Raw genomic sequence first — 26,451 nt, forward strand, 5'->3', positions numbered from 1 at the left:
CTAGTCTCTCAGTTTTCGAGATATCCGTATCAAATTTGGCATGTGGGTGTATTTTTATAATGTATTAATCATTTGTCGGAACCGGAAGAATCGGACCACTATAACATATAGCTCCCATACAACTGATTGTTCAGATATGAGATTTTTCGTTATAACTTCTCCATTTATGCAGCTACGAACATGAAATTTTGCAGTACTTGCACCCATTATCAACAGAATACTTACAGTGAAAATTACAAAGATCGGGTCACTATAACCTATAGCCCCCATACAACTGATTGTTCAGATATAAAATTTTTCGTTATAACTCCTCCATTTATATCGCTAGGAACATGAAATTCCGCACTGTTTTCAATAATTACCCTGTAGGAAATAAAACTACTTTAAAAGCAATTTAAAAAGTACTTTTTTACCAACTATAAGTGGTTGGAGTTCTTCCTTTTTTCATATAAGCAACTAACTTTATTAACATGGCCATGTCCTAGGAGCAGGTCAATTATCTGACTCTGCATTTTATTTCAACTAGTTTAAAATGCATTTGGTTTAAAGAACTTCAATGTCAGTATTTTTCGTTTGAATACGCATTCGTTCTGCACTTCACAAATGCTTTTTCATATTTCGAAGCCAAAAAAAAAAAAATCATTTCAACATTTTGCCTCTGATGGGATTTGAACCCGCACCTTCTGGAAGCTAACAAATAACAGCAAGCACCTCTGCACGCTCAGCCACAGCCAGACATGTACAGTGACGGGCAAAACTGTAACATGGTGTAACACTTTTTACTTCAGCCATCGCTATCTTTCCAAGTTCTAACGACTTTCATACTTTTGTTGTATATTCTTGTTGGTACATCCCTACACCCTCTCTCATAACGATTTGACGTCAATACAACAACAATAAAAAAATCAGCAGACAAAAACGTAAATTACGGCAGATGTTACAGTTTTGCACTCATACATTTTTAAGAACCTTTTAACAATTTTCACGAAAAAAAGAACTACTAACACAATGTTCGGTACTCTTTTGCTTGTTTCAGTTCCTGGATACGATTTGGCATACCTTATTTATATATCTGTAAAAGTTCTGGAGGTATATCCTTAGTTTGCTTTCACAGCTCATGTACTCGATTTTACGGACTTGGATACTTAGTAAGCTGTGCTTTTAGTCGTTTTCGCAAATTCTCAATTAGATTCATGTCCGCGGATTGTGGAGGCCATTTGAAATTAGCAAATTTTTGCTTTTGTATCCAGTCTTTGCGAATATGTGCAGTGTGTTTTGTGTGATTTTTCAGCAGAAACTCTAATTTTTTCGACTACATCTTGCAAATTTTGTTAAAATATGAACAGGTACTGTTCCTTACGCATAATGTGTACTAACAGACCCAGAAAATTTTTGAAATACAACCCCAAACTATTATTGACCGACCACTGTTATTCAGTTTGCCTTACATGCTGTGCGTGGGCTTAATTTGGGTCTTTGACCCAATACCATGCCCGGCCATCTGATTGAAAGCGATTAATTTAGCCTTGTCAGACCAAATAACCTTCAATTGAAACTTAAAAATATGTTTTTTATTGCATTCTGAACGGCCTAACATATCCCAATAGGCAACGGTTCGGTTTTCGTGCGATGCAGCAAAATGCTACCACACTCGCACATGTATTTTGATCAAATTTGCTTGTTTCTTCTTTATGATGCCTTTGCGCTCAATTTGGCAATTCTTCGCCTCGCTGTCTATTGATTTGCGTTAAAGTTTAATACCTTAAGCGCTTCTGTAATAGTGGCTGCATCGCTACTTGTTGCTAAGCTCACAAGATATCGTACCGTAATATTTGTTTAGACTTCCTTTGTCCTTGGGAACACTTTAGGCTATATTTTTTCTCAGTCTTAACATTTTCAAGTAGCAAATTCCACAATTTTTTGCTACTTTTCGTGCGGTCCCGCCTTTCCACAGTAAATCTATTATTTACATTTATGGTTCCTAATTAACTATATTATTTACTGGTGATCACTTCTTCAATAAATTATAATACAGAAAAAAGTCATCTGACTTCCAACTAAGTAAGAGATTAATGTGAAATCAAAAACCGAGAGAGTGAGCGCAAAACTGTAACATCTGCCTCAATTTACATTTTTGTCTGCTGGTTTTTTTATTGTTGTTGTACTGAAATCAAATCGTTATGAGAGAGAAGAAGCAGGGATGTACCAAGAAGAATATACAACGAAAGGATGAAAGTCTTTAGAACTTGGAAATATAGCGATGGCTGAATTAAAAAGTGTTACACCATGTTACAGTTTTGCTCGTCACTGTAAGTGTGCTTTCAAATGTTCAGTTTGAATTGTGTGCAAGCAGCAAGCCGATTGTCCGACTCTGCATTTGATTCCAACTACTTTAAAATGCATCTGGATTAAAACACTTTAAAGTCACTATGTTTCATTTAAATACGCTTTAGGTCTGCACTTCACAGATGCTTTTTCATACATCCAAGACACAAATTGTTTCTTTTGGTAAAAAGGGTATCAAAATTCGAAACATTTACTAACTTCACTTGTTTCAAAGTAGTTTTTCAATTAGTTTGATTTTAAAAAAAGTCACTTGTTTCCGACTGGGTATCAACAGAAAACTTACAGTGAAAATTAAAAAGATCGGGTAACTATAACCTATAGCTCCCATACAACTGATTGTTCAGATATGAGATTTTACGGTAAAACTCCTTTATTTGAACAGCTAAAACCGATAAATTTCGTAAGATATTTTATAAATAATAATACAAAGTCTACTGAGAAAATCATCAAAATCTATGCTGTATAAGCTTTATCTCCTATAGCACTGATTGTTCAGATACCAGTTTTTGCCATATATCTCCTTTATGTAGGAAACTAAACCCAATAAATTGTGTTACCGGTTTACATACCGATCACATAGCAGTGAAAATCACTTAGATTGGTGCCATATAAAGTATATCTGTCAAAGTAAAATTTGCAGATGTTCATGAAAGGTATGAAGCCTTCGGCATAGCCGAAGACAGCGCTGCTCTTACTTGTTTGTAAATTGAATAAAATCGATATAAGTTGTGCATGAATATACCTCCTTTCCCCCTAATTTTCTACGCTGAATATTTTAGGCTATTTAAAAATTTAAATTGCATTATGAGAAAGTCAAATTTCGTGGATTTTCGCAAAAATATTGTCGATTTTCGGAAAAAAGGCATTAAAATCCAAAAAAAAAAAAAAAGAGTGGGGAGGCCTCTGGCGGCCCTCAAAAGAAGAAATTAATGCCAGAAATGGATTCCTCGACCCCAAAAACCCCCAGATACACATTTTGGCTAGTTTTCAATACAGCTGTTTCAACAGGTGAGCCACTTTTTGGAAAAAAACTAGATAGCAAAAATCGCTGGCTCGAAATTCATTTTAGACCTATGGTTTCTTGTTTGAAATAACCCAAATAACCACAATCGCGATGTGCCTTTGATGCAAAAAAATCGGATCTACACCAGATTGGTATGGGACTACCTCTGAGACACTACCTTTCCGGTGCAAAAAGAATTTTCGAAATCGGTTGACGTGGTCCAAAGTTATGCGGTAACATACATAAAAAACAAAAAAATATTCTGACGAACTGATAACCTCCTCCTTTTTTGGAAGTCGGTTAAAAAGTTAAGTAAATACTTTCGTCGATTGTCGACTATTTGACGGCAAATTGGACACAAAATGCTTGTATCACCTTTTAGATTAGTACGCCTACTGTGTACTTAGAGCTGGAAAACTATCGATGGTCGTGGCCATTCATCGATAGTCGATAGTCACAACCATCGATAGTATCGATACTATCGAAAAAGTCGACACTATCGACAGTAGTCGATAGTTCTGAAATCTATCACATATTCGCGTTTTTGAGTAGCTTCATTTTTGCTTGACATAATTTTCTTAATTTTAAGAGCAAACATTGTCCAACACTAAACACTATATGCCAAAAAAAATAATATATAGCATTGACACATTAAGTTAAACTTTTGGCAAATAAAATTAATCTTTTGGCAAATAAATTTAATCTTTTGGCAAATAAATTTAATCTTTTGACAAATAAAATTAATCTTTTGGCAAATAAATTTAATCTTTTGGCAAACAAATTTAACCTTTTGGCAATAAAATTAGTCTTTCGGCAAATAAAATTAAACTCTACTATAGTACTGAACATTGTTCGAAAAAGCAAAAAATACACTAAAAAACTGCTGTTGCTGTGCTAGGAAGCATTTTTTTTAACTTTTGACACTTAGCGTTACTGCGCCAATATCAAGAGTTAACCTCCAGGATAGCTGAAAAGTGTTTTTTGGTTTTTCTGCTCTGTTGATTTGACTGCTCACTTTCAAACAGTTCTGTCACAGCATGGTCTCAAATATTCGTCAAACTATCTGGCGCATTTTATTTCAACCAAACCACGCATTATGTCAAAATGGGATAAAAAAACATGTAAGGTGCTTCAAATCTTGAACTCCCTTAATATATTTTCAAACGCAGGTAGAAAAAAAAATTTTATATATGGGCAAATCTAAAAAATAGGTACACTTTCAAAAAAAAAAATTTTAATTTTTAAATTTGTGCGCACACCTATGTTTTATATATCATTTTATTCGTAATCTCTTAATAAATCGATTAATATAAGTGTAATTCATTTTCATCAAATGCTTCAAAAGTTAGACGAGAAATAAGCATGAAATAGAAAACAAAAGAATAAGCTGGGTTGAAATTACGCTGTTCAAGTTGTAAACTTTGAGCAAAGATTTTGAAAGTTGAATTCACTTAATTGGGATGTTCTAAATTCAATGGCATGCCATGTTTTATCAGATTGGCTCCGGTTTTAACGGTACCTGAAAATTTGATTAAATTTTAACTATTTTATAAAAAACTCCCTCAGTTTTGAAGTTATTTTACTAAAATTTTGCGCATAACAGTTTTTTAATATTACCTTAATTATTCCTTAAAATTATCGAAATAGGTTAACTTTAACATATAGCTCCAATACAACTGATTACTCAGATATAGTTTTTGCGCTATAACTCTAACTTCATATCTGAATAATAAATTGTATGCTTACTATATGTTAAATTGAACCTATACTAAATTTTAACCTGTTTAATTGAAGGAGTTATAACGCAAAACAACGTCTCTGATCAATCAGTTGTATGGGAGCTATATGTTTTAGTGAACCGATTTCGATGATTTTATGGAATAGTTAAGGTAATATTAAAAAACGGTCATGTGCAAAATTTTAGTAAAATATCTTCAAAACCCAGGGACTTTTTTTATAAAATAGTTAAAATTTAAGCAAAGTTTCAAGTCCCGCTATCTCGAAAAGTGGAGCCAATAGGGTAAAACTTAGGACGCCATTGAATTCAGAAGGCTCCAATTAAGTAAGAGCAACTATCAGAACATTTGTCGAAAAAAAGTTGCTTTGATACCACTCTCGAAATATTCTGACTAAAAGAAGGAGCATCATTAAAAGTTGTAAATCAGGGTTTTTACACACTTCTAGAGACAAATTTTTTGAAGCATTTTACAGGTATATGTAATTTTATAAGGACTAGCAGTTATAGAAAGATTTAGATCGTTTCGTCGTATTTTCCAAATGTGCCTTCAATTAAAGTGTTTTTGGAATAAAAATTACGCTCAAGATCGCAGAATATTTTATCTTAAAAGTTAGTTTATTCTGAAAGCACACCTCTTGCTAAGGTATCAAATTATTCGTAATTGTTTGTAGAATACAATACATACTTAAAAAGTTCCTAAAATTAAATGCTTCAAAACCTATACGCGATAAACCGAAAATTTTGAAAATTCTGAAATGTAAAGTTACAGACTTTGAGTTACTTGCCATTTCGTTATTTTTTTATGCACACTTTTCTTACCCACTACATATGAAGTGTACACATAAGTGCTAAACGCCGATTTAATTTCAAATCAAAATATGGTGTGCTAAGTAATTCATCAATATTTATTCAAAACTGAAACTACATATACAATCGTTCTTTAGTAAAGAAGTGGTTTTTCAGGAATTTTTAGGAAAATGGGGGTGGCACCGCCCACTTATATCATATATGCGTATCTCAAAAACATCTTGACCGAGCTCGACCAAATTTGGAATACACATTGTGCTTAGCCTCCTTAAGTACCGTCTTGAATATTTTCGAAATGCGACAAAACTTAATCCCCCTAAAATATAGCTACACGGTCAAAAATTTGGGTTTAATTTTTAAACCAGTCAATAGATTTAAGCAATTTTTAATATATTCTGGTTTAAATTTTAGTCCAAAAAGTTCGTGGTTTTAAAAGCAAATCAAAATGTTTTAATTCTACTTTCTAGGTTTCATATATAGAAAAGTTGATTCAAACTCAACATATGAAGGCGCATTTACATGCTTGGCTGTGGCTGAGTGTGCAAAGATGGTTGATTCAATCGGTTGCTACCAAAGCTGTCCGGGTTCAATCCCCATCAGGCGGAGCATGAAATTAACATTTTTTATTCTTAATTATGAAAATATTTGGGTCTAAAATTTAAACCAAACTGTTTAAATTCTAAACCCAACATATGTGCTCAATTTTTTTTTTAAACTTGGAAGGTTTGTTTTTGAAACTGAATTTAGTTTGGTCATATATGTAGTCCAAAAAGTTTAAAATTATAACCGAAAATTTTAACCGTGTAGCTTTGTGTTTTTTGAAACTACCGTTACATTGGTGGAACCCGTGGTTTTTGTTCGATTTCAAACATTTTCAATGTGGCGCTTAAGAAGTTATACGCAATGTGTACACCACATTTGATGAGATCGATCAAGTAGTTTTTGAGATACGCATATATGATATAAGTGGGCGGTGCCACCCCCATTTTCCTAAAAATTCCTGAAAAACCACTTCTTTGTTAAAGAGCGATTGTGTATGTATATCAAATTTGAATAAATATTGATGAATTACTTAGCCACACTGCTCAAAAAATCTGCAAGTCCGGTACATAAACAATATAAATTCAAGGCCGTATTTAAGAAAAGTCTCCTAAATTCGACAATATTAATGCGGTTGCAATTAATGAGGTATCAGTTTATTTTAAAATAGATTTTATTTTAGACAGTACTACATATTTTGAAATTGTGGAAATTATCAATGGCCAAAATTTAAAAAATTAAGAGAAATATGGGTTTTTTTTTTTATTGTACCCCACAAAAAATCCCAACAAGCCAAGTCCGAAAATAGATTATTAAATACCATTTTGAAGGCCTATATATCCTCTTCTCAGATGACCTTCGATCTTTGAAATCGAGTCAAAAATAGTCATTCAAAAACTCATAAGTCTACAAAACCGTATTTTTTAACCTAAATCGACAGGTCGCGAGCTCTAAATGACCTTTAAACTATCTATAAAAATAGGCAATAATATTTCTCATAAACACGAATAAAATTAGGGGGTAGGGTCTTGAAATTTACAAAAAAAAAAAAACATTTTCGATGAGCACCCTAAGCGTATGCATATATATAATTTTTTTTTGTACCTGCGTTTGAAAATATATTAAGGGAGTTCAAGATTTGAAGCACCTTACATGTTTTTTTATCCCATTCGGACATAATGCGTGGTTTGGTTGAAATAAAATGCGCCAGATAGTTTGACGAATATTTGAGACTATTTTGTGACAGAACTGTTTGAGAGGGAGCAGTCAAATCAACAGAACAGAAAAACCAAAAAACACTTTTCAGCTAAAATACACTCTTTGCACTCAATGCATAAGAACTTATATGCTAGGTATGTATGTACATTAGGGTGGTCCAAAAACAGTAAACTCGGAATTGTAATGCTCTCACCCCCTAGGATTGTTCTATATCGAAAAAAGGATACCCCTATTTTTTTATTTTGAAATCAAAAAATATTTAGAGGTCGCTCAAAGCAAGCGCTCAAAGTTTTCCATGTATTTTATATGGAGAAAAAACATATTTTCGTAGAAATGGTGTAGAATTCTTGAAAACCAATATTTTTCGATCGGAAAACTCTGGTTCCCTTCAAAAGACTTTCAGTAATAAGACCCAATTGTTTATTTAACCATTTTTTAATACTAACGATTTTTTATTGGTCCCCCCATTGAATTTTTCGGGGTTTTTGTGGGGTTTTGGCGGACCTATAAATTAAAGTTGCGATGAAAAAATGGTTAAATAAAAATTTTAGTATTATTACTGGGAATCTGCTGCAGACAAATTGAGTTCTCTCATAGAAAAATATTGATTTTTAAGAATTCTATACCATTTCTACGAAAAGTTGCTTTTTCCCCATACAAAATACATGGAAAACTTTGGGCGCTTTGAGCGACCTCGAAATATTTTTTAATTTTGAAATAAAAAAATTGGGATAAATTTTTTTCGGTATAGAACAATCCTAGGGGGTGGGAGCATAAAAATTCCGACTTTACTTTTCCACGTGTATTTTTGGACCACCCTAATGTGGTGGTCCACTAAATAAAAGAATTGCGATATTTTGACCGATTTTGTCTTTTTTATTTAATGTTTATCACTTTTTTTTATAAAAGTCTAGCCGGTATACAACAAACACCATATAAATTCAGATTTGATAGAGAGACTTTGTACAAAAATTAGAAAAATTCTGCTTATTTTCACCAAAATTTCAAACTTTTTAATCAGGATTTGGGTATTCAGTTTTGTAGACCATTTCTTCTAGTATAATGCAAGCTTCAAGCTGCTATAAAATCCCGTTAATTTTTGGCAATTTTTTTTGCTGGCAGTGTTCTCTATATAAAAGAAAAAATTATTTTTGTGGGTTGTCTGCAAATATTTTTTAATGTTGGCTGTCGCTTCACCTGAACATTTGAAAAGATATTCCAAAGAATCGGCCAAAAAAGGCCGATGCCGATGCTCAATTTTGTGCCGATACTAGCCGATGCCGATGCCAATTAATCGGTCGGACTCTAGTTAGGTTAGGTTGATGTGGCAGTCGGTTCAATTTACCAACTCACTTAGACCTTTTGAAGGTCCATTGTGGTACCACTGCAGAACACGGGAACCTCGGTGACTATTCTTCAGAGAACTAATTTGGGGCTCTTATAAAGCGTAGAATCGGTTTTATTTCTACGCGTGATAATTCCGTAAGAGCTAAAGAAGGGCCTACCTAAAAAACTTGCTCTCCTCTTGGCTAAAGCTGGGCAACTACAGAAGAAGTGCTCTACGGTTTCTTCCTCTTCCTCATCTCTGCATGACGGCTTACTGCACAAGATAAAAAGTACCCTCCCGATATCCTATTACACCTTTATAATGTCCTATATCAAAATTCGATTTTCTTTGTTAGGCAAGGCGGAAAGCAGTCTGAACTCTACGTGTACCTCAAGGCAATGTTAAAGGTCCCATCCTATATCTGCTATAGACTTACGACTTATCAGCATCCGCAGGAGCAATTATTGGTGCATTTGCGGACGATACTGCGGTTCTCGCTATGGATACCCTTCCGCAACTGGCTTCGCTTAAGCTCCAAAACGGACTAAACAAAATCAGCTAATGGCTGAAAGATTCGCGAATTAAGCCAAATGAGACGAAATCTGTCTAAGTTACGTTCTCCCTTAAACGTAAAATCTGCCCGCCCGTTAAACTCAAGAACATGGACTTCCAAACTTACGCGGAAAATTCATATTTTCACTAAACGCAAAGTACTGGGAATAAAGCTCAAAAATTTACAATGGTTACTGAACCCAAAATCTAATGGCGTTTTCGTTTCTACAAAAAATGTTGCCTTCCCATCGCCCTCTTCTTAGTGTTTGTGCGTAGAGGGGAACATGAAATATGTAGGTATCACAATATCAGACGCAAGAGATTTGTTTATTTCTTAACTTTATTTAGTAGGGTTGCCAGTTGTTTAAGAAGTCTTAACCAACTTATGCACAAATCCGAAGACGAAGATAATGCGAAGACGAGCACGAACACGAAGAAGAATACTAATATGGGGACTTAGGTTAATATAAAAAGTTATACAAATTTATGCAGTTTGAAAGTAAATAAAAAAGAATAAGTAGTGATACACGTCATGGCGTATATCTATTTATAGGCTGATGGTACATATCGTTGGCTTAGTTCGCAAATGTGCTAAGTCCATTTTTTTTTTTTTTTTTTCAGGAGGGACAAAAAACCGCCAAACTTTTTTTGTTGTCAATATTATTCTAATCTGTAAATGCAGTTTTATTCCTTAGTTCGTCTTGTTTTAGTACCAATAATCGGCCAATTTCAAAATAAAGCTGTTGCAAACTTATAGGCTCTTTTAGGACTTACCACATTTTCTCTTTAAGATTTTATTCTTTTAATGTGAACTTAGCACATTTTCTATCAACCTTTTTTCCATTATTTTTTATTGTTAAAAGATTTAATTGTTTACTTTAAATATATATTATTGTTTTAAAATGAATTATAGCCTAATACAGTTTTATTTCATTGCTATTAACAAAAATAACTATTTTAAGTCGTAAATTTATGTACCATTTATAAAAGAAAATAATTAAAAGCAAGTAAAGAGGTAACTTTACTACCAGGTGCAGGTATCAAATACTGTCGTAAGCAGGGCTTTTTCCCGATTTCAAACGTTTTCGATAATATCCTGAGTTAAACTCAATGAAATAATTGAACCACGTTTAGTAGAAATCGCTAAAGTGGCTACCGAAATACACCTTGTAGTCATAAATTGGGCGGTGTCACGCAGTCTTATTTATGGTTAAGAGATTAAGAGATCTGAAATTTACCGTTAGATATACGGGAAGCGAATGTTATTTTGGTTGGGACTTGAATAATTTTCAACGAATTGCTTTTCCGTACCTGGTTTATTAAGTGCTCAGAGTTTGGCGAAATTGATAAATCGGTTACCGAGTTACAAATTTGTGGTCATAATTGGGCGGCGCCATGACCATTATCTAAAAATGTATCATAATCTAATTTTCTGCAGAGTGGTTATCGCGATCATCGATTTTAAGTGAATTAGATTTTCAACAGATTTCTTAGCTAGACTCTACATAAGGCTCGTACCGAGTTTGGTGAATGGGCTACTGAGATGCAGCATTTCATAATAGGCGGGCAGGGTCACGCCCATTTTCCAAAAATTGCACAATAATATTTTTTACAAAAATTCTACTTCACATACTAGTTTTGAACAATTTGCATCCAATATTTACTGAAACATCGTAGTTTTTGCATCTTTAGAAAATACCTTTATATCGGAAATGGGCGTGGTTACATTCAGATTCGCCCATTTTTAATACCAACTTACCTTGGATAAAGGGCAACCTACATACCAAATTTCGTTGAGATATCTCGAGTTATCGTGTACACGGACAAACGTGTATATATATTTTTTTGATTTTTTTGGACATTTGTGTACCAATGCATAACAACAAGTAAAAACGACATTACGGTAATTTTCTTTTTTGGTAATGATGTATTTTCAGTTATGCTATCTTACCTGCATCAAAATCTCAATTTACATAAAAAGTGGACTTAGCACCTTTGAGAACTAAGCCAACGATATGAATGAATTTAATGGATCTGCCTCTCTATTGCTAAGTATTAATATTTTTCAATTCAATATTGATTTATTACATTCATTTCAATAAAGCAAAACGAATATTTCATGTACCGTTTTTAACTTGAATGTGATCTTAATAATATCATGTCTTCTACGTTTAAGTTTAGCCTGCGTAGATATAAAGACTATCTGGTTTGCTGACACGGGAACACGCAACATAAAATTGTCGATGTGAGAAGTTGTCCGCATATAAATCTAAGCCACACTTCGACTTTGAGCTGTATTCAATGTAAACGGCAAACGAATTGGAAATTACAAAATTTTAAATTGAAATGGGGTATCAGTCGGAATAATGGAAATTCTAGGGTAGACTGATTTCGCTGATTGATATTCCGCAACACGATAATTGGCACATCTATTTTCAATTTTAATATATGCATGTGGGGGCATCCCTGGTAGATCAAGCCAGTTCAAAAATTCCGTTGGATTAGTAACTGCTTCATCTGCTTCCACAACGGTGATTATTGACTTATGTTATTTCCTCACTTTGAATGCTGGATTGAATAACATAATAAAGGTGAAAGATATCTTTACTCTGCGTGGCAAGAATAAGTCGTTAACTGAGGCAATCGTGATTCGTATAGCTAATAAATATTAGAAAACACTCATTGGATCAGGATTATTTTCCATGTTTCTAAGTTACAAAAATTATCAATGAGAGACGCCTTGATGTCTCATCTTGTCCAGTAATCAGTGACCTAAGCTGATTGATCGTTCAGTATCTGGGCACGCATATTCGCAGTCAACTGCAATCCATGCAAGTGTTGCTACAACGTTGGATATTGCAGGCAAGCATTTACCTCGTCCGCTGGTGTCGATTGAGAAATTACGGACAATGTTTGCCTAAACTCTCCTGTGGGCAATATTAATCGGGAGGGAGTATCGATTGTCAGACTACAGCTGGGAATTCACGTCGATAGCGTAAAAATTCCGACGGTGAATAACACGAAAATTCTGGGAGTAACATCCGATAGGCTACACAACCGCAATTGTAAATAATAAAGTACAGAACCGCAACAAAGTCCTCAAGTCGCTAGCCTGCAAAGACAAAGAAACCTTGCAGAAAACATACAAGGCTATGCGGCCGCCGGTTCTAGACTAAGCAGCGCCTGTGTGGTCGCCGGGGACTAGTAGGGTGCAATGAACGAAGCCTTCTGAGGTCGCCACAACATCATCTACGAGACGAGGCTCAAATGACCCCACCCCACGACTCGAGACATCGCTTAGCATGCTCACTAAAGCCCACTAAATTAACGCCTCTGTCTCTTTGGACAAACCCCATCGAATCTCCCGTTTGAAGGACTGGCCAATCTATGGGGGTTGTGTTAGCTGGTACAACGACAAAAACAAACAATATCATAGCCAAAGACCCATGATCTTCCACAAATGACTTCAAAGCCTCGATTGAGGGCAAAAAAAGGGTCATGCTGAAGGTTTGGTTTATAAAAATACATACATTAGAGTATGTCGAGCAGTGTTCTATTTTGGAAAAAAGGGACAAAATCAGATACCAGAGAACAAGATGAGATAGAGAAATAAATGTAACGTTCTTTTAAAGCTTTTGAGATGGGGAATTCAGGAAAAAGTCTTAGTGGAGAAACGAATTACCTTCGCCTTCAAAATGATTGTCGAAAATAGGTTTGAAATTTTTAAATTATTTATTTATTTTTTTTTGCCTGAAACCAGTATGCAATGAACTTTTTAAAATCTTTAAACAAGAGACCCACAATGATTATTCTCCTAATACTTGGGATCAAAAACGTTGCCTTGTTTTAAGAGACATTTTTTTGGTCTTTGTATAATCATTTATGAGAAATATATTTTTTCGTCTCGCGGGACGATCACTTTCAGATGGAAATTATTTACGTATCTTCATAATCATTATATGGGATTTTTCTCGTCTCTCGGGACGTTTATTTTAAGACGAAAATTATTTACGTCCTCTCCTAAAAATGATATGGGATTTTAATTTTTTTTCGTCTCGCGGGGCGTTTATTTAAGTCGAAAATTATTTACGTCTTTTCATAATAATTACATGCGACCTTTATTTTGCTCGTCTCTCGGGACTTTTATTTCAAGACGAAAATTATTTACGTCTTCTCCTAAAAATAATAGGGTGATTTTAATTTTTTTTTCGTCTCGCGGGGCGTTTATTTAAGACGGAAATTATTTACGTCTTTTCATAATAACTATATGCGATTTTTATTTTTCTCGTCTCTAAGGACGTTTATTTTAAGACGGAAATGATTTATGTCCCCCCTTTTCTCTTAATAGAATCGGGACATGTACTGTCGATTTCACGAAATTGAACGCAAATATCTCCGAGCTCGATTATTGGAATTTGATTTGCTAACTTCTGGTAACCCTTTTCAAAAAACTAAAACCACGTAAAAGCAAAGCCCTTTAATTTGACACCTCATTTTTTAAAATCAAACGAACGATACAGATTTGATGACATGAACAATCGCAGCGTTAAATATTTAACGCGTTAAATCTCCGAACTCAATTGAGAAGCTTCATTTCTATAGAAGTCCCACACAACACTGTACAGCACTCGGCTGGGTATTGGACCAAAGTAATTTCTCCGTTTTTCGAAGCTGGCCTCCGAAATCGAGAGGAAATCGGTCTTCGAAGTTGGAAATTGGACCTTTGGTAAAAAATTATTTTTAATTATTACATGTAAAAAGCAAAAAAAAAAACCTTTTGCTCTTATTTATATGGTATATTAATTTTTTTGTGAAAACTTATATTACAGGTGCTATAACGGGCCAGAGGTCAGATCTTCGACGCAGTTGTCGACGCACACCCCGACCACAGCTTAAGTATTCTCTGTGTTGTTGTTGCCTGTATTTGGCTTGTAGAATCAAAGAATGAAACCGATTCAAAATAACGTTCCGGTTTGGGTTTCGGTTTTGCCAAGTGTTTCGGTTTCGGTTTTGGTTTCGTTCTTCAAAACTTATTTCGGTTTTGGTTTCGGTTTCGTTCCGGTTTCGGTTTTTCACAGAAATTTTGTTGATATTATTTAAATCACAATGTCTTAAACGTTGAGGAAAGAAAATCGAAAATTACAGTTCACTGATAATATCAACACTAGGTTCTTTCCCTAACAATCCGGACCGGATTTGGTAATTAGAGAATAAGAGAAACATTTTCTTTCAAAAATGGAACAAAGTTCAGAAGTACGGAAACGCAAAAATCCACATTTCGTGCCCACAAGTCGAGAAACAGCTGATTCACGTTGTTCTTGTTTTTGTCACTTATACCATGTTCTGACCGACATCGGAAACATGTTTTCGTTGCTAAAACTGGTTTTCGACCTAAAACTTGTGTTTTCGTCCATATAAAATCTGTTAAACGAAAACCAGTTTTCGCTGAAAACTACTTGAAAACTCACTTTCCACTCATTCCAATCGGTGTCTTCACTATTTTTTTTCGATTACTTATCGAAGTGGAAGTCATATTTTATCATCTTTAATACGCCATTTCGGATTTATTGTTAATTGCCTGGCCAAAGCAAAATAAGAATGAAAGTTAAAGGTTGTAAATGAAAAGAAAATAAAGGAAAAATGTTTTAGTTATCGGTCAGAACATGGTATTAAATGCACACTTCGAAATTGAATTTTGGTTTCACAAATTTGATTTTAAGTATATAAAAATTTACAATACATCAACGGGCCATTCACTATTCCTTAAAAGCACCAATTATATGCAGGCAACATGTAAACACAATACAGCTGATATGCACTTTGACACTTTATCAGTTTTTACTCGGAGAAAATTTCGGGCTGTTTCGGGCAGGAAGAAGAATACACTTACGATCGAATATGTTTGAATTTTCGCTCTCTATTACCCATTTTGTTGAGTACAGGCATGATTTCTGGGCTATTTTGGGCACACGCGGGATCTCGCATTGCGTACGGGAAAGAAACTACTTAAATATAATTAATCGATTATCGATTCACAACAACAAAGTCATCAGCAGATTTTTGCGAAAAGTTACCTTGCCATACTTATTTACTACTTAACAAGAATTTTAGCAAAATGTTGCTAATTTTGGTTAAATAAATCATTTATTTCAAAGAAATTTTTATTTAATATTTTTGTAAATTTCTGGAAACCGATTGAAACCTGTGATTGAAATGGTTTCGGTATCGTTCCTTTTCAGGTCCAGATAACGGTTACGGTTTCGGTTTCGGTTTTGAAAAACGAAACGGTTTTAAACGGTTACGGTTTCGGTTTGGGTTTCGGTTTCATTCCTTGTGTAGAATTGTCGGTAGTTTTGCCCTTATTGTGTCCCTATCCCTTCCTTTTAGTATCCCGCACCCGGAGCCCAGTCACTTGGCGGGTTAAAGTTACCCCCGACAGCTTGGGTAATATTGCGAGTGGGTTCGTAACATTTGGGTTGGACCTAACCTCGGGTGCACCAACAAACAAGGTTTTATTTTTGCTTTTTGTCGCTTATTACCAGGGAACGGATTTTTAGGACCTAAAAACCTATAAAAAAATGCAAAATCAAATAACGAAATATGCAGGAAAATGCACTAGAAATCGCAAAAAAGGCAAAAGAAGGCACTAAAATAAGACAAAAACCGAAAAATAACCAAAATATACATTTATTTTAGCAATGTTTATTTTACATATAAAAAGAGAAAAACTATGAACTAGTTTCATTATATGAAAAATTTGTACTTTGAATCTTTGACTTTTTTCTCTTTTCTAGTTTTTAACTCACAAAACTTTAATTTCTGTAGTTGTATTAACATTGAACCACAAGATGCATTTTGAAGTTTTCTGGCAGCATTTTTATTCGATTTCCGCGAAGAAAAGCCATGAATGTACTAAACGTTCGCTGACGTGAGTTGAAGCAAGTGGCCCCCAATTTAAATATGGAAAGAAAAAAAGTTTTTCCCTGCCATTTACAATTAAAGTTAGAAAACGCAAAAAGGGCAAAATCAAATGTGTCACTCTTTCGATTGGCCTCAAATTTTTGTATGGGTTCTATACATAAAATAAGCTAACACGTGCTCGAGGAATTTTTTTTTTTGTTTTTTTTTCTTCGGAGATATGATCTGTCAAAATTAGCATTTTTTCGTGATTCTGCCTAATCATGTACTACTTCAAATTGTTATATCTTGGGTTCTGCGCATCGTAGAAACTTCACCTTAACGTCGTTTTAAAGCTAAAGAAACGGGCTTTTGAAGATGATTTGCGTAGTGAAGACCAGTAAATTAGGGATTTAAAATTATACCATCGTATTCCTTGTTTAATTCTCTATAAAAACACGTTTAAAACAATTGGGGGTTTTTCAAGAACTATTTTTAAAATATTTGTTTTTTTTTATGACGAGATGGCTTTTTTGTGAGAATCAACAATTTTTTGTAATTTATTTTCGAAAACTTATTTTGAGTTATATTTAGTAAGGTGTTAAACATCGGGTTTTTGCAAAAATTAAAATTTTATTGCGGACTCCGATAGAATACTTATCCAGATATAATATTTGTACGGTAAGATTTGTCTTTAAGGCGACAAACTCCTAGAAATGGGCGTGGCAATTGCAGGACTAAAGTTAGCGAAAAGTAGATTTTGTTGCAGATTTCGGTAGAATATCTCTTCGTTAATAATATTTGTTCCACACTATTTTAATCCACATAGAAAAAATAAATAATAATCTTGTCATAAAAATATTATACCTGGATAGGTATTCTATTGGAATCTGCAATAAAATTTAAATTCTCGATGTTTAACACCTTGCTATATATATCTCATCATAAGTTTTCGGAAATATATTAAAAAAAATTGTTGACACTCACAAAAAAAAACCATCTCGTCATAAAAAAAAATATTGTAAAAATAGTTCTTGAAAAACCCCCAATTTTTTAAAAAATGTTTTCTATAGAAAATTAAACAAGGAATACGATGGTATAATTTTAAATCCCTAATTTACTGGTCTTCACTATGCAAATCACCTTCAAAAAGTTCAATTGTTAATAGCTAAGTTAGCTTTGGGACAATCTTGACCACCTTATACATAGAAATGTTAAGCCCGTTTCTTTAGCTTTAAAACGATGTTAAGATGACATCTCTCTACGATGCGCAGAACCCGAGATATAATGGTTTGAAAAAGTACATGATTAGTCAGAATCACGAAAAAATGCAAACTTTGACAGATCATATCTCCGAAGAAAAGAAAATAAATACAAAATCCTCGAACACGTGTTGGCTTAAACATACAAAGAACTCATAACAAAAATTTGAAGCGTATCGGAGACATGACATAATTTTTTTTACGAAATCTGTCCGACTTAAAAAAGAATGGCTCGTATATGGAATCAGGGGCAAGCTAAATCGTGGACATTCTTAACTGAATATACTCTCTCTCTTTAGCAGAAAAAAGGCAATTTCCATAAAATCTGTTGCCTGCTTATTACAGTTCGTTTTGTGATTTTAGTACTTTTGCCGCATTTGAATATTGAGTGATTTGTTAATTTTTGGGCTCACCCTACTAGTCATATTTGTAGGTAATTTGCTACTTGTTAATAGTTCCCTCATACAATTGTTGTTGTCCGTCAAATTACAATTACCCTGTTGTTCCCCCTCAGCCGGCACGAGTGTCAAGTTAGCACTACACTTTTCGAAATTGGAAAAGTTAACTACGGCATTAATTGTAGCTTTTTTGTAATAAATTTGTTGTGGAAAAAAAATTAGTAGCTCTCGTTTTTTAAGACAAAATGGTATGTAGTGCTAACTTGACACCATACACCTAGTCGATAGAATTGGGATATCCAATATGTTACTATGCCATTAATTGTAGCTTTTAACTTTAAAATTTGTTGTGAAAAGAAATCAATTTGTAGCTTTCCTTCCACAACAAATTTACAACAAAAAAACTACAATTATTGCCGTTGTACCCATTTCAATATCTCAATTCTGTCGCCAATGGGGCATGGTGTCAAGTTAGCACTACATACTAAATTTTGTTCGAAAAAGGGTCAACTCGATTTTTTCCAGAAAAACGAAAGCTACAAATTTTTTCTTTTCACAACAAATTTTAAAGTTAAAAGCTACAATTAATGGCATAGTAACATATTGGATATCTCAATTCTATCGACTAGGTGTATGGTGTCAAGTTAGCACTACATACCATTTTGTCTTAAAAAACGAGAGCTACAAAAACACTACAATTAATGTCGTAGTTAACTTTTCCAATTTCGAAAAGTATAGTACTAACTTGACACACGTGTGTTTTGTACAGTTTTGTACATAGTCAGAAACAAATTGAGAGATTCACTGTCATTTTCCCCAACGAGAAACGTTTGCTTTTCGTTTGTGACAATTGTACCATGGTATACGTTTTATATGTATGCAAACGTTTCAATTACGTGAAAAATATTTTTTTCTGTAAATTTTCATATCCAATTCAATTAAAAAACATTTTTTATTTTTTTTATTCATTGCAGCCATCCGTTTTGTGTGTAGTTATTGCATATGTGTACATACATACTACTAAACTACTGTAGTGTACTATCGCCAAATTGAATTCAGCCGTTTTGTTTTCGTATTGTACCGAACTGTTGAAGTAATAAACGAAACGAAATAGTAACGTACAATATAGTTTATTTTCATACCCTGGTATTGTGAGAAACTTCACGTAACTTCCGTACTCTTGCGTGACTGAAATTTTTGCTGGCGTGAGCGTGCGTGAGCTAGATTTCCGTCAATCACGTAATTTTCACATATCGAACCCTAACCGTCAAAATGATGTGAGCGACATTTTTCTCAAAATTTTCTTTTTGATGCAGAAATGTTCCTAGAGCATCCAGGCGCATTTCTGCATCAAAATTAAAATATTGAAAAAAATTACGAATTCAAAGGTACAACAGATGAATCAGCAGAAATAGTTTTTGAAATCATTAATGCAGAAATACAGGTTTAATGGAATCAGAAAAACAAAAATTGTGACGGTGTTTAAAAATTTTGGGAGAACGCTAAGGATCTTCCACTTCTTAGAAGTCTTTTATGGCAAATTTTAAACAGCTAGCTCAGCAACTATTGAAACAGTTTTTTCTGCGTCAGGTAGAATTCTAGAAGAAAGACGTACACGATTGGTGAAAACCTTGACAAAATAATATTTTAAAACATTTAAAATTACACTGAATGAATATTGAAGAGAATTCTTTTCTATAAAATTAAAAAAAAAGTTAATAGTGCCAGGCAAGGTGCTTGGCTAAGCTTTTATTGCAATGCTTGTGCGTTAAAGCCTATTTATAGGAAATGATATTTATACATCTACATCTATATATGAATACGCCACAAGAAATTTTGCAATCCCTTTTTTTGAAGGCACCGTTCGCTCGATTTCAATGAAACATATACCGATTTCAAGGATATAACTTCCTCTAATCCAGAAATGTTAATACCGATATATAGGGGGCGTGGCATCTGACATATACGACTAAAATGTGAATACCACTATATCTCTAAAACGAATTATGGCTGGAGAACTGAAACTTAGCACAGATGCATAGATTGTAAATACCTTACTTACGGTGAAATATGGTAGGTACTGGGAAAGTGGGCGTGGCACCTCCTATACAAACTGCAATTCTCATATTGCTTATCTCTGGAACCGCTTATGCTGACGTCCTGAAATTTAACACAGCAACATTTGTTGTCAATACAGTACTTACGGCGAAGAGCGGTAGATTTTTGAAAGGCGGGCGTGGCACCGCCCATACAAATTGAAATTCTCATATCGCTTATCTCTACAACCGCTTATGTTAACGTCCCGAAAATTGACACAGCTACATATGTTGTCAATACCGTACTTTCGGCGAAAAGTGGTAGATTTTGGAAAAGGGGCGTGGCACCGCCCATACAAACTGAAATTCTCATATCTCTGGAACCGCTTATGCTGACGTCCTGAAATTTGACACAGCAACATATGTTGTCAATACCGTACTTACGGCGAAGAGTGGTAGATTTTGGAAAGGAGGACGTGGCACCGTTGTTTGACATATTAGTCAGTGATGAACATCTAATCTATATATACAAATACATATGCATATTTTTTATAAATTAAAATCGAGGTACCTTTTTCGGTCTATTTTCAAAAGCTACTGAGGAGGAGACTTGATAGAATAAGCATTAATTAATTCTAATTAATTAATTAGATTTTAAGTTTTGCTGTAAATTCGCTGTAAATTATGCTGGGGGACTTCAAAATAGTATTTCGCATAAACTATTTAGTACATATTGGTGACAGGTAAAATTCAAAAGTGTATAAAACAAGATGTCGAATTTCGACAACTGGGCGATACTAGTATGTATAAATTAAGTTCCAATTTAAAAAAAATGTCCGCGAAGAAGCGTTCGTGATTAAAAAACTAGGCGTCGTGATCGTGCACGAACGTGATTGAAAAAACGTGAATGTGCGTGATTTACAAAACCATCAACGTGAGCGTACGTGAACATAGGCCAAAATAACCCACGCGCCCATCTCTAATACATATCAAAGAAAAATTAATATGGTTTGTTATGAGGTAATTAATAGAGCAACAGAAGCCAAAGCAACAATTTCAAAATTTTTGTCTGTTTGAATGTTTGTACGCGTGTCACTCGAAAAATAATGCATGGAATTGAATGCAGTTTTCACCAGTGAATTGTTAGAGGTCTAACTTAAAATTTAGAAAAAAATTAGGGAGTTGCCACCTGCAGGAAAATTGCAGTTTAAGTAAATTGACAATATCAAACAAACATTGTAATACGGCGGTCAAAAGAAAAAGGTTTAAGTCGTAAATGTTTTTGTGGACGATTGGCACCTGTTTGAAAATTTTAATTTAATTTAATTGATAAGATAAATTGTTTGAAAATCTTAATTTAATTGATAAGATAAATTAAATATGGCAATATGGGTATCAAACTAAAGAGGTTTAAGAAAATTTACTGCCAAAAATACTTTTGAGTAGGGTTGCCACCTGTATGAAAAATTGTATTCAAATAAATTGATGAAATAATTTAGATATTACAATACAAAAATATTTTTGAACGGAGTTGCCACCTATTTGAAAAATTTAGTTCAGTTAAATTTATAAGAAAAGATAAATTATTATAAATTATTGTGTGTGTGTGAATTAATTATTATAAATTATTATATTGAGTTAGTAAAATTTTGGAGAAAGTGCGTGTTATGTAGACTCGAGTCATACGATTATAAATGAAAATCCTTGGAGAAAGTCGATGCCCTACCTATTTTATAAAAAGCTTCGAAAATATATTAACCAACACATGCATTCATATAAAGTTCTATATTTTACTAAATAATAAATTGAAAATTTCTTTGAGAATCTCACTCTCTATAAATAAAGCTCTTTAAACCTAGTTTATTTTTTATGAATGATGCCATGAAAGTCTTCGGAGGGTTGGTGGGTTGGTTGAAATGGTGAGTTTAACAACACCAATTAGCACTTATGCGTGCCGTTTTAAAACCACTACTCGCAATTTACTCCGAAAATAAAGTACGAAAAGAAAGCAACAGAAGTCGGTTATTTCTCTCTAATCCAGCATGTGGAGTTCAAGAACATCACTTATGTCTGTTAAATCGCAGTAGCAGGGTTAGTTTAAAAGCCTGATTCTAGTCGTACAAATACTCCACCGTTTCTTCTATATCTGCTGAATTACAGCTTGTCTTGGCATGGATTCCAACGGCCCAGTGCCCTGTGTAAACAGCAGTTAGTTTTCGGAGGAAGTAACAAAAATATTCTTAAGTCACCGTGAAGCACGCCAGGTAATTGCTAGTTATAACAATGTAAAGCTGTTAGTTGAACTTCTCCGTCATGAAATTTTTCCTGACGATTGCGGATAAACTATAGGCTGAACTTGCCTTGCATAGAGGTCAAGGACTTAAAACCACTCTCCTTCAACTGATACCAGTAATGCCCACAAATTGGGTCAGCCTTTCCACGTACTAAGGAAACTGAAATGTCATTTCATTTTTTATTAGACATTAATGAAGACTTTCTAAAGGGCAGATCCCTTTCCGCCGCGCACTGCTAACCACTACGTCACAGCGATCGCAATAACAGTCACTCAGAGAAGTATTCGTAAATTAGTTTTTTCACAAATATTCAAAATGTTTTCCATCATAAATCTTTTTCGTTAATTTTCATTTAAAATATAGCTCATTCTATAACAAAAGCCATATAATTCATTCTTGCAAACTTTGCACAAATATCATAAAAATGAATCAAACTTAAAAAAATGTTCATCAAAATCTCAAACTTTTTATTCAGAATTTTTAGAAAAAAATACAGTATGTAGTTTTGTAGCCCGCTCAATTCTTGTAAAATAAAGTGCAAGTTTCAAGTAGCTACTTTTATATGGAAGAAAATGCGCAACTCCCCCCGCATCTAAAAAAACAGCAGTAATTTTTAGCTACTGGAAACTTGCACTTTATTATAGCAAAATTGAACGGGCTACAAAAATGCATACCAAAAATTTTTCTAAAAATTCTAAATAAAAAGTTTGAAATTTTGATGAAATTTTTTTTAAGTTTGATTCATTTGTATGCATTTTGAACAGAGTTTGCAAGAATGATTTATATGGTTTTTATTATAGAATAAGCTATATTTTAAATGAAAATTAACGACAAAGATTCATGATGGAAAATATTTTGAATATTGTGAAAATACTAAATTACAAATACTTCTGTGAGTGACTGTATATATTTTAAAATAAGATCTTTCGATTGGTGTTATCAGTTTTTGAATATCTCCTTTAGTGCTTATTTATAATAGATTTGTTATAGGATGTGTACTGAGACCATAGGTCTATTGGGCCTTCAGAGCTCATCACAACACGTCGTCCTATTATATCGGTTATTTAGTACAAATTTAACTAATAATGCAGTCATACTAAGCAAATTAAGATTTTTCGAATGGCATTATCCATTTTTGGATATCTCCTTCAGTTTCCGAGAAATTGAGTAATAATTTTCGTTAATTTTGTAAAAGTTTGTATCACATTTTTTCGTATTTCATACAAAGTGGCTGCAAAATGTTTGACAAATGTAGCATACGATAAAATTTTACTAAAGAAAACCCCCCATAAACTCAAAACTAATTATCAATTATCAATACAAATAAACAACCCTATTGCGAGTGCTGCTTCCTCGTTCAATAAGTGAGTGTGAATGGTTTTTAGTCACCCATCCTTCTAAAAACAAACAGTTGTAGAAGGATGAGCGACTAGAAACTGTTCACAGTCGCTTATTGAACGATAAATCGACATTTACAATACCATGGAAAAGTGATAATCGAAGAATTTTTTTCTTTTCGTTCTATGTCGGTTTTACAAAGTGTTCACCTTTTGTTACAACTATATGATACCAAAGGTCTATATTTTACATTACATTATTTGATTTACCATATTTACCGATGCAACACATATTCACAACTTTTAACAATAATCTGTTTTGTTATTTAATTTTAGTCATTTTTTTATAAAGATATATTTATTATTTAACAAAAACCACATAAAAAATACTAATGGAAAAATAACCAAGTAAAACAAATGCCAGAAACTAAAGTCTAGAGTGTAGACAGTTTATATATATAATGTATAAGAAAAAGTGGTGAAAAGGCAATTTTTTCATTTGAAAATGCGCAGGCCCGAAACTCCTTTCCGACCCACGGTTTCTTCTTCTTTCGCTTAGAATTATCTAAAGAATCCGAAAACTCCATGTGATTTATTAAAATAAGAATCGACCCACGCTAATGTGTATATTCAAACCGAACAAATTCGATTATCATTATGTATGTAAGTGATAGTAAGCTTTCAGTTGTCGTAACTGATCACTGAAAAATATCTGGAGTGTTCGAATACTACTAAATCGATAACTGAGTGGAAGATCGACCCATGTCGGCAGCCAGTTCGAAAACGCCCTATCTCAGAAAACTTTTCCACAATACTCTATATCAGAATTCGGTTCAGAAACGCACTAGTTCAGCTACCGATTCAAAAACACCCTACCTCAGCACATTTTCAATGTATTTTCAGCTGAGATGGGGCATTTTTGAACCGAATTCTGAGATAGGCCGTTCTTCAATCAAATTCTGAAGTGGAGCGTTCTTGCAGTGTTTTGATATAGGGCGTTTTCGAACTTGGTGCCCAGATACTAGGTCGATCTTCCACTCCGGAGTCGATATGAATCTAATATGAATGTACTGCTTAATATGAAAACATAAATACATACTATTATACAATAAGAAAATTAATTTACATATTTACCTTCACCGGTGCGGTAACCTTTTGATTGGGCATTCATATTGGAAAGTACACTTGAAATATTTGTTGTTGGTAGTGGTAGTAGTGGTGGTGGTGGGTGTTGCACTGGTTTTGGTCGCTGTGGATACACGTTGAAGGCTTTTATTAAGTGTAGTAGGAGCAGAAAACAACTATGGTAGTAGAGCGCGTCGTCCAATAGGTTTATTTATCGTGCTAAATGCACTAATGGCAACTGATGATGAAAATGCGTAGAGGCACAAAACAAAATAAAACTTAAAATTGCATTCGATGTTCTAGTCGCAAGTTTTGTCAAAGATTATTTTTTAATGGTTTATCGTTTTAAAGATTTAAACACGTTCACTTGTTTACCGTTTTGTAAGGAGGCAGTGACAATTCACTGAAAGCCTTTCTAAATGTATGTGTTTGTTTTGTATGTATATGGTAAATGCCGAAACACAGCGCCTTTGTAGGATTGTATGACGAAAGCTTTTTAGTGTTATATCAATCGCTTTTGTTGTTATGGACTATTTTTTAATGTTATCGTGCTTACTATTGAATTATTTAAGTGTTTGCTTCTTTTACTAAAATTCACGCATACTTTCAATCGTTCATTTACCAATTGTAGCCTTTTTGCGCGACCTCGAACAGCTGAAGTAAGCCTTTTATTATCCTATTGTTTTTATTTTTATGCAGTGTTTTTTTTATTATTTTTGATAGTTTTTTACGCCATATTCATATTTTGGGGGAAGTTTTAAAGATATAACCGAAAGTGTTTTCAACGTAAAACCTAAACCGATAGTGGTAGCTTTGTTGACGATACGCTGTTTGGATGTATTTTTGGTTGTTTGAGTACTGGGCTGCTATTTATGTTACTCTAAACTTTAAATGTAGCACAGTTACTTTAAAACTTATTTAGAAACTACTACAGTTTACAGCACTCCTTTCTCCAGTACCCCAGATCGGCCGCGCTTCTGCTTTTCCACAACTGTAGTAGGTGCTCCAAGAATGTTTATTTTGTAATTTTATGTTTGTGTTTAAGGGTTTTTTTTTGCTTATGCATATAAGCTTATTATGTATTCACTTAATTAATATAAAATATAATATAATAATATACTATAGTATATATGTATCGAAGTCCTTTAAGATATCACGAATTTGTTTCAATGTTTCATTATCTTCATTTGCATTTGCTTTAGTTGTTTCTGTTTTGTGTTGTAGTTTTATTTCTAAGAATTTTTTTATAGTAATTCTATTTTTTTTTTTAACTCTATTAATTCAATTTAAATTAACGAAAATTTCATTTGTTGCTGTTTTGTAATAATAATCTTTGTTTTTTGTTGCTGTTCCTTACTTTTCTGTTTATAGTTTATATTATAAATTTACAATAATTATCACAGAGTTGTTAAATCTTTCTTTGAATTTTTGTTTGTGTTTTGTGGTTTTTATAAACTCTTGGTTTCTTAATTCTCTCTTGTTTTGCTATTGTTGCATATTATCAATCACACATACACACTGTAGGTACTAGACACATTCACATGCGCACACATCCATTTATAGTATTTTTG

General features: G+C 33.6%; 1 protein-coding gene across 1 annotated transcript in view; it reads right to left on the bottom strand.

Moving 5' to 3' along the window:
• The window catches only part of LOC118746218, a 41,139-nt gene extending 14,996 nt beyond the window's left edge, over window positions 1-26,143 (bottom strand). The window contains exon 1 of the mRNA XM_036480043.1: window positions 24,890-26,143. Within this exon, the coding sequence (XP_036335936.1) occupies window positions 24,890-24,926 (37 nt within the window). The 5' untranslated portion in view covers window positions 24,927-26,143. The remainder of the gene's footprint in view (window positions 1-24,889) is intronic.
• Window positions 26,144-26,451: the final 308 nt, after the last annotated feature.

Source organism: Rhagoletis pomonella, unplaced genomic scaffold (genome assembly GCF_013731165.1).
Source record: "Rhagoletis pomonella isolate Grant_MI unplaced genomic scaffold, Rhpom_1.0 Rhpom_scaffold_00010, whole genome shotgun sequence".
Classification (NCBI taxonomy): domain Eukaryota; kingdom Metazoa; phylum Arthropoda; class Insecta; order Diptera; family Tephritidae; genus Rhagoletis; species Rhagoletis pomonella.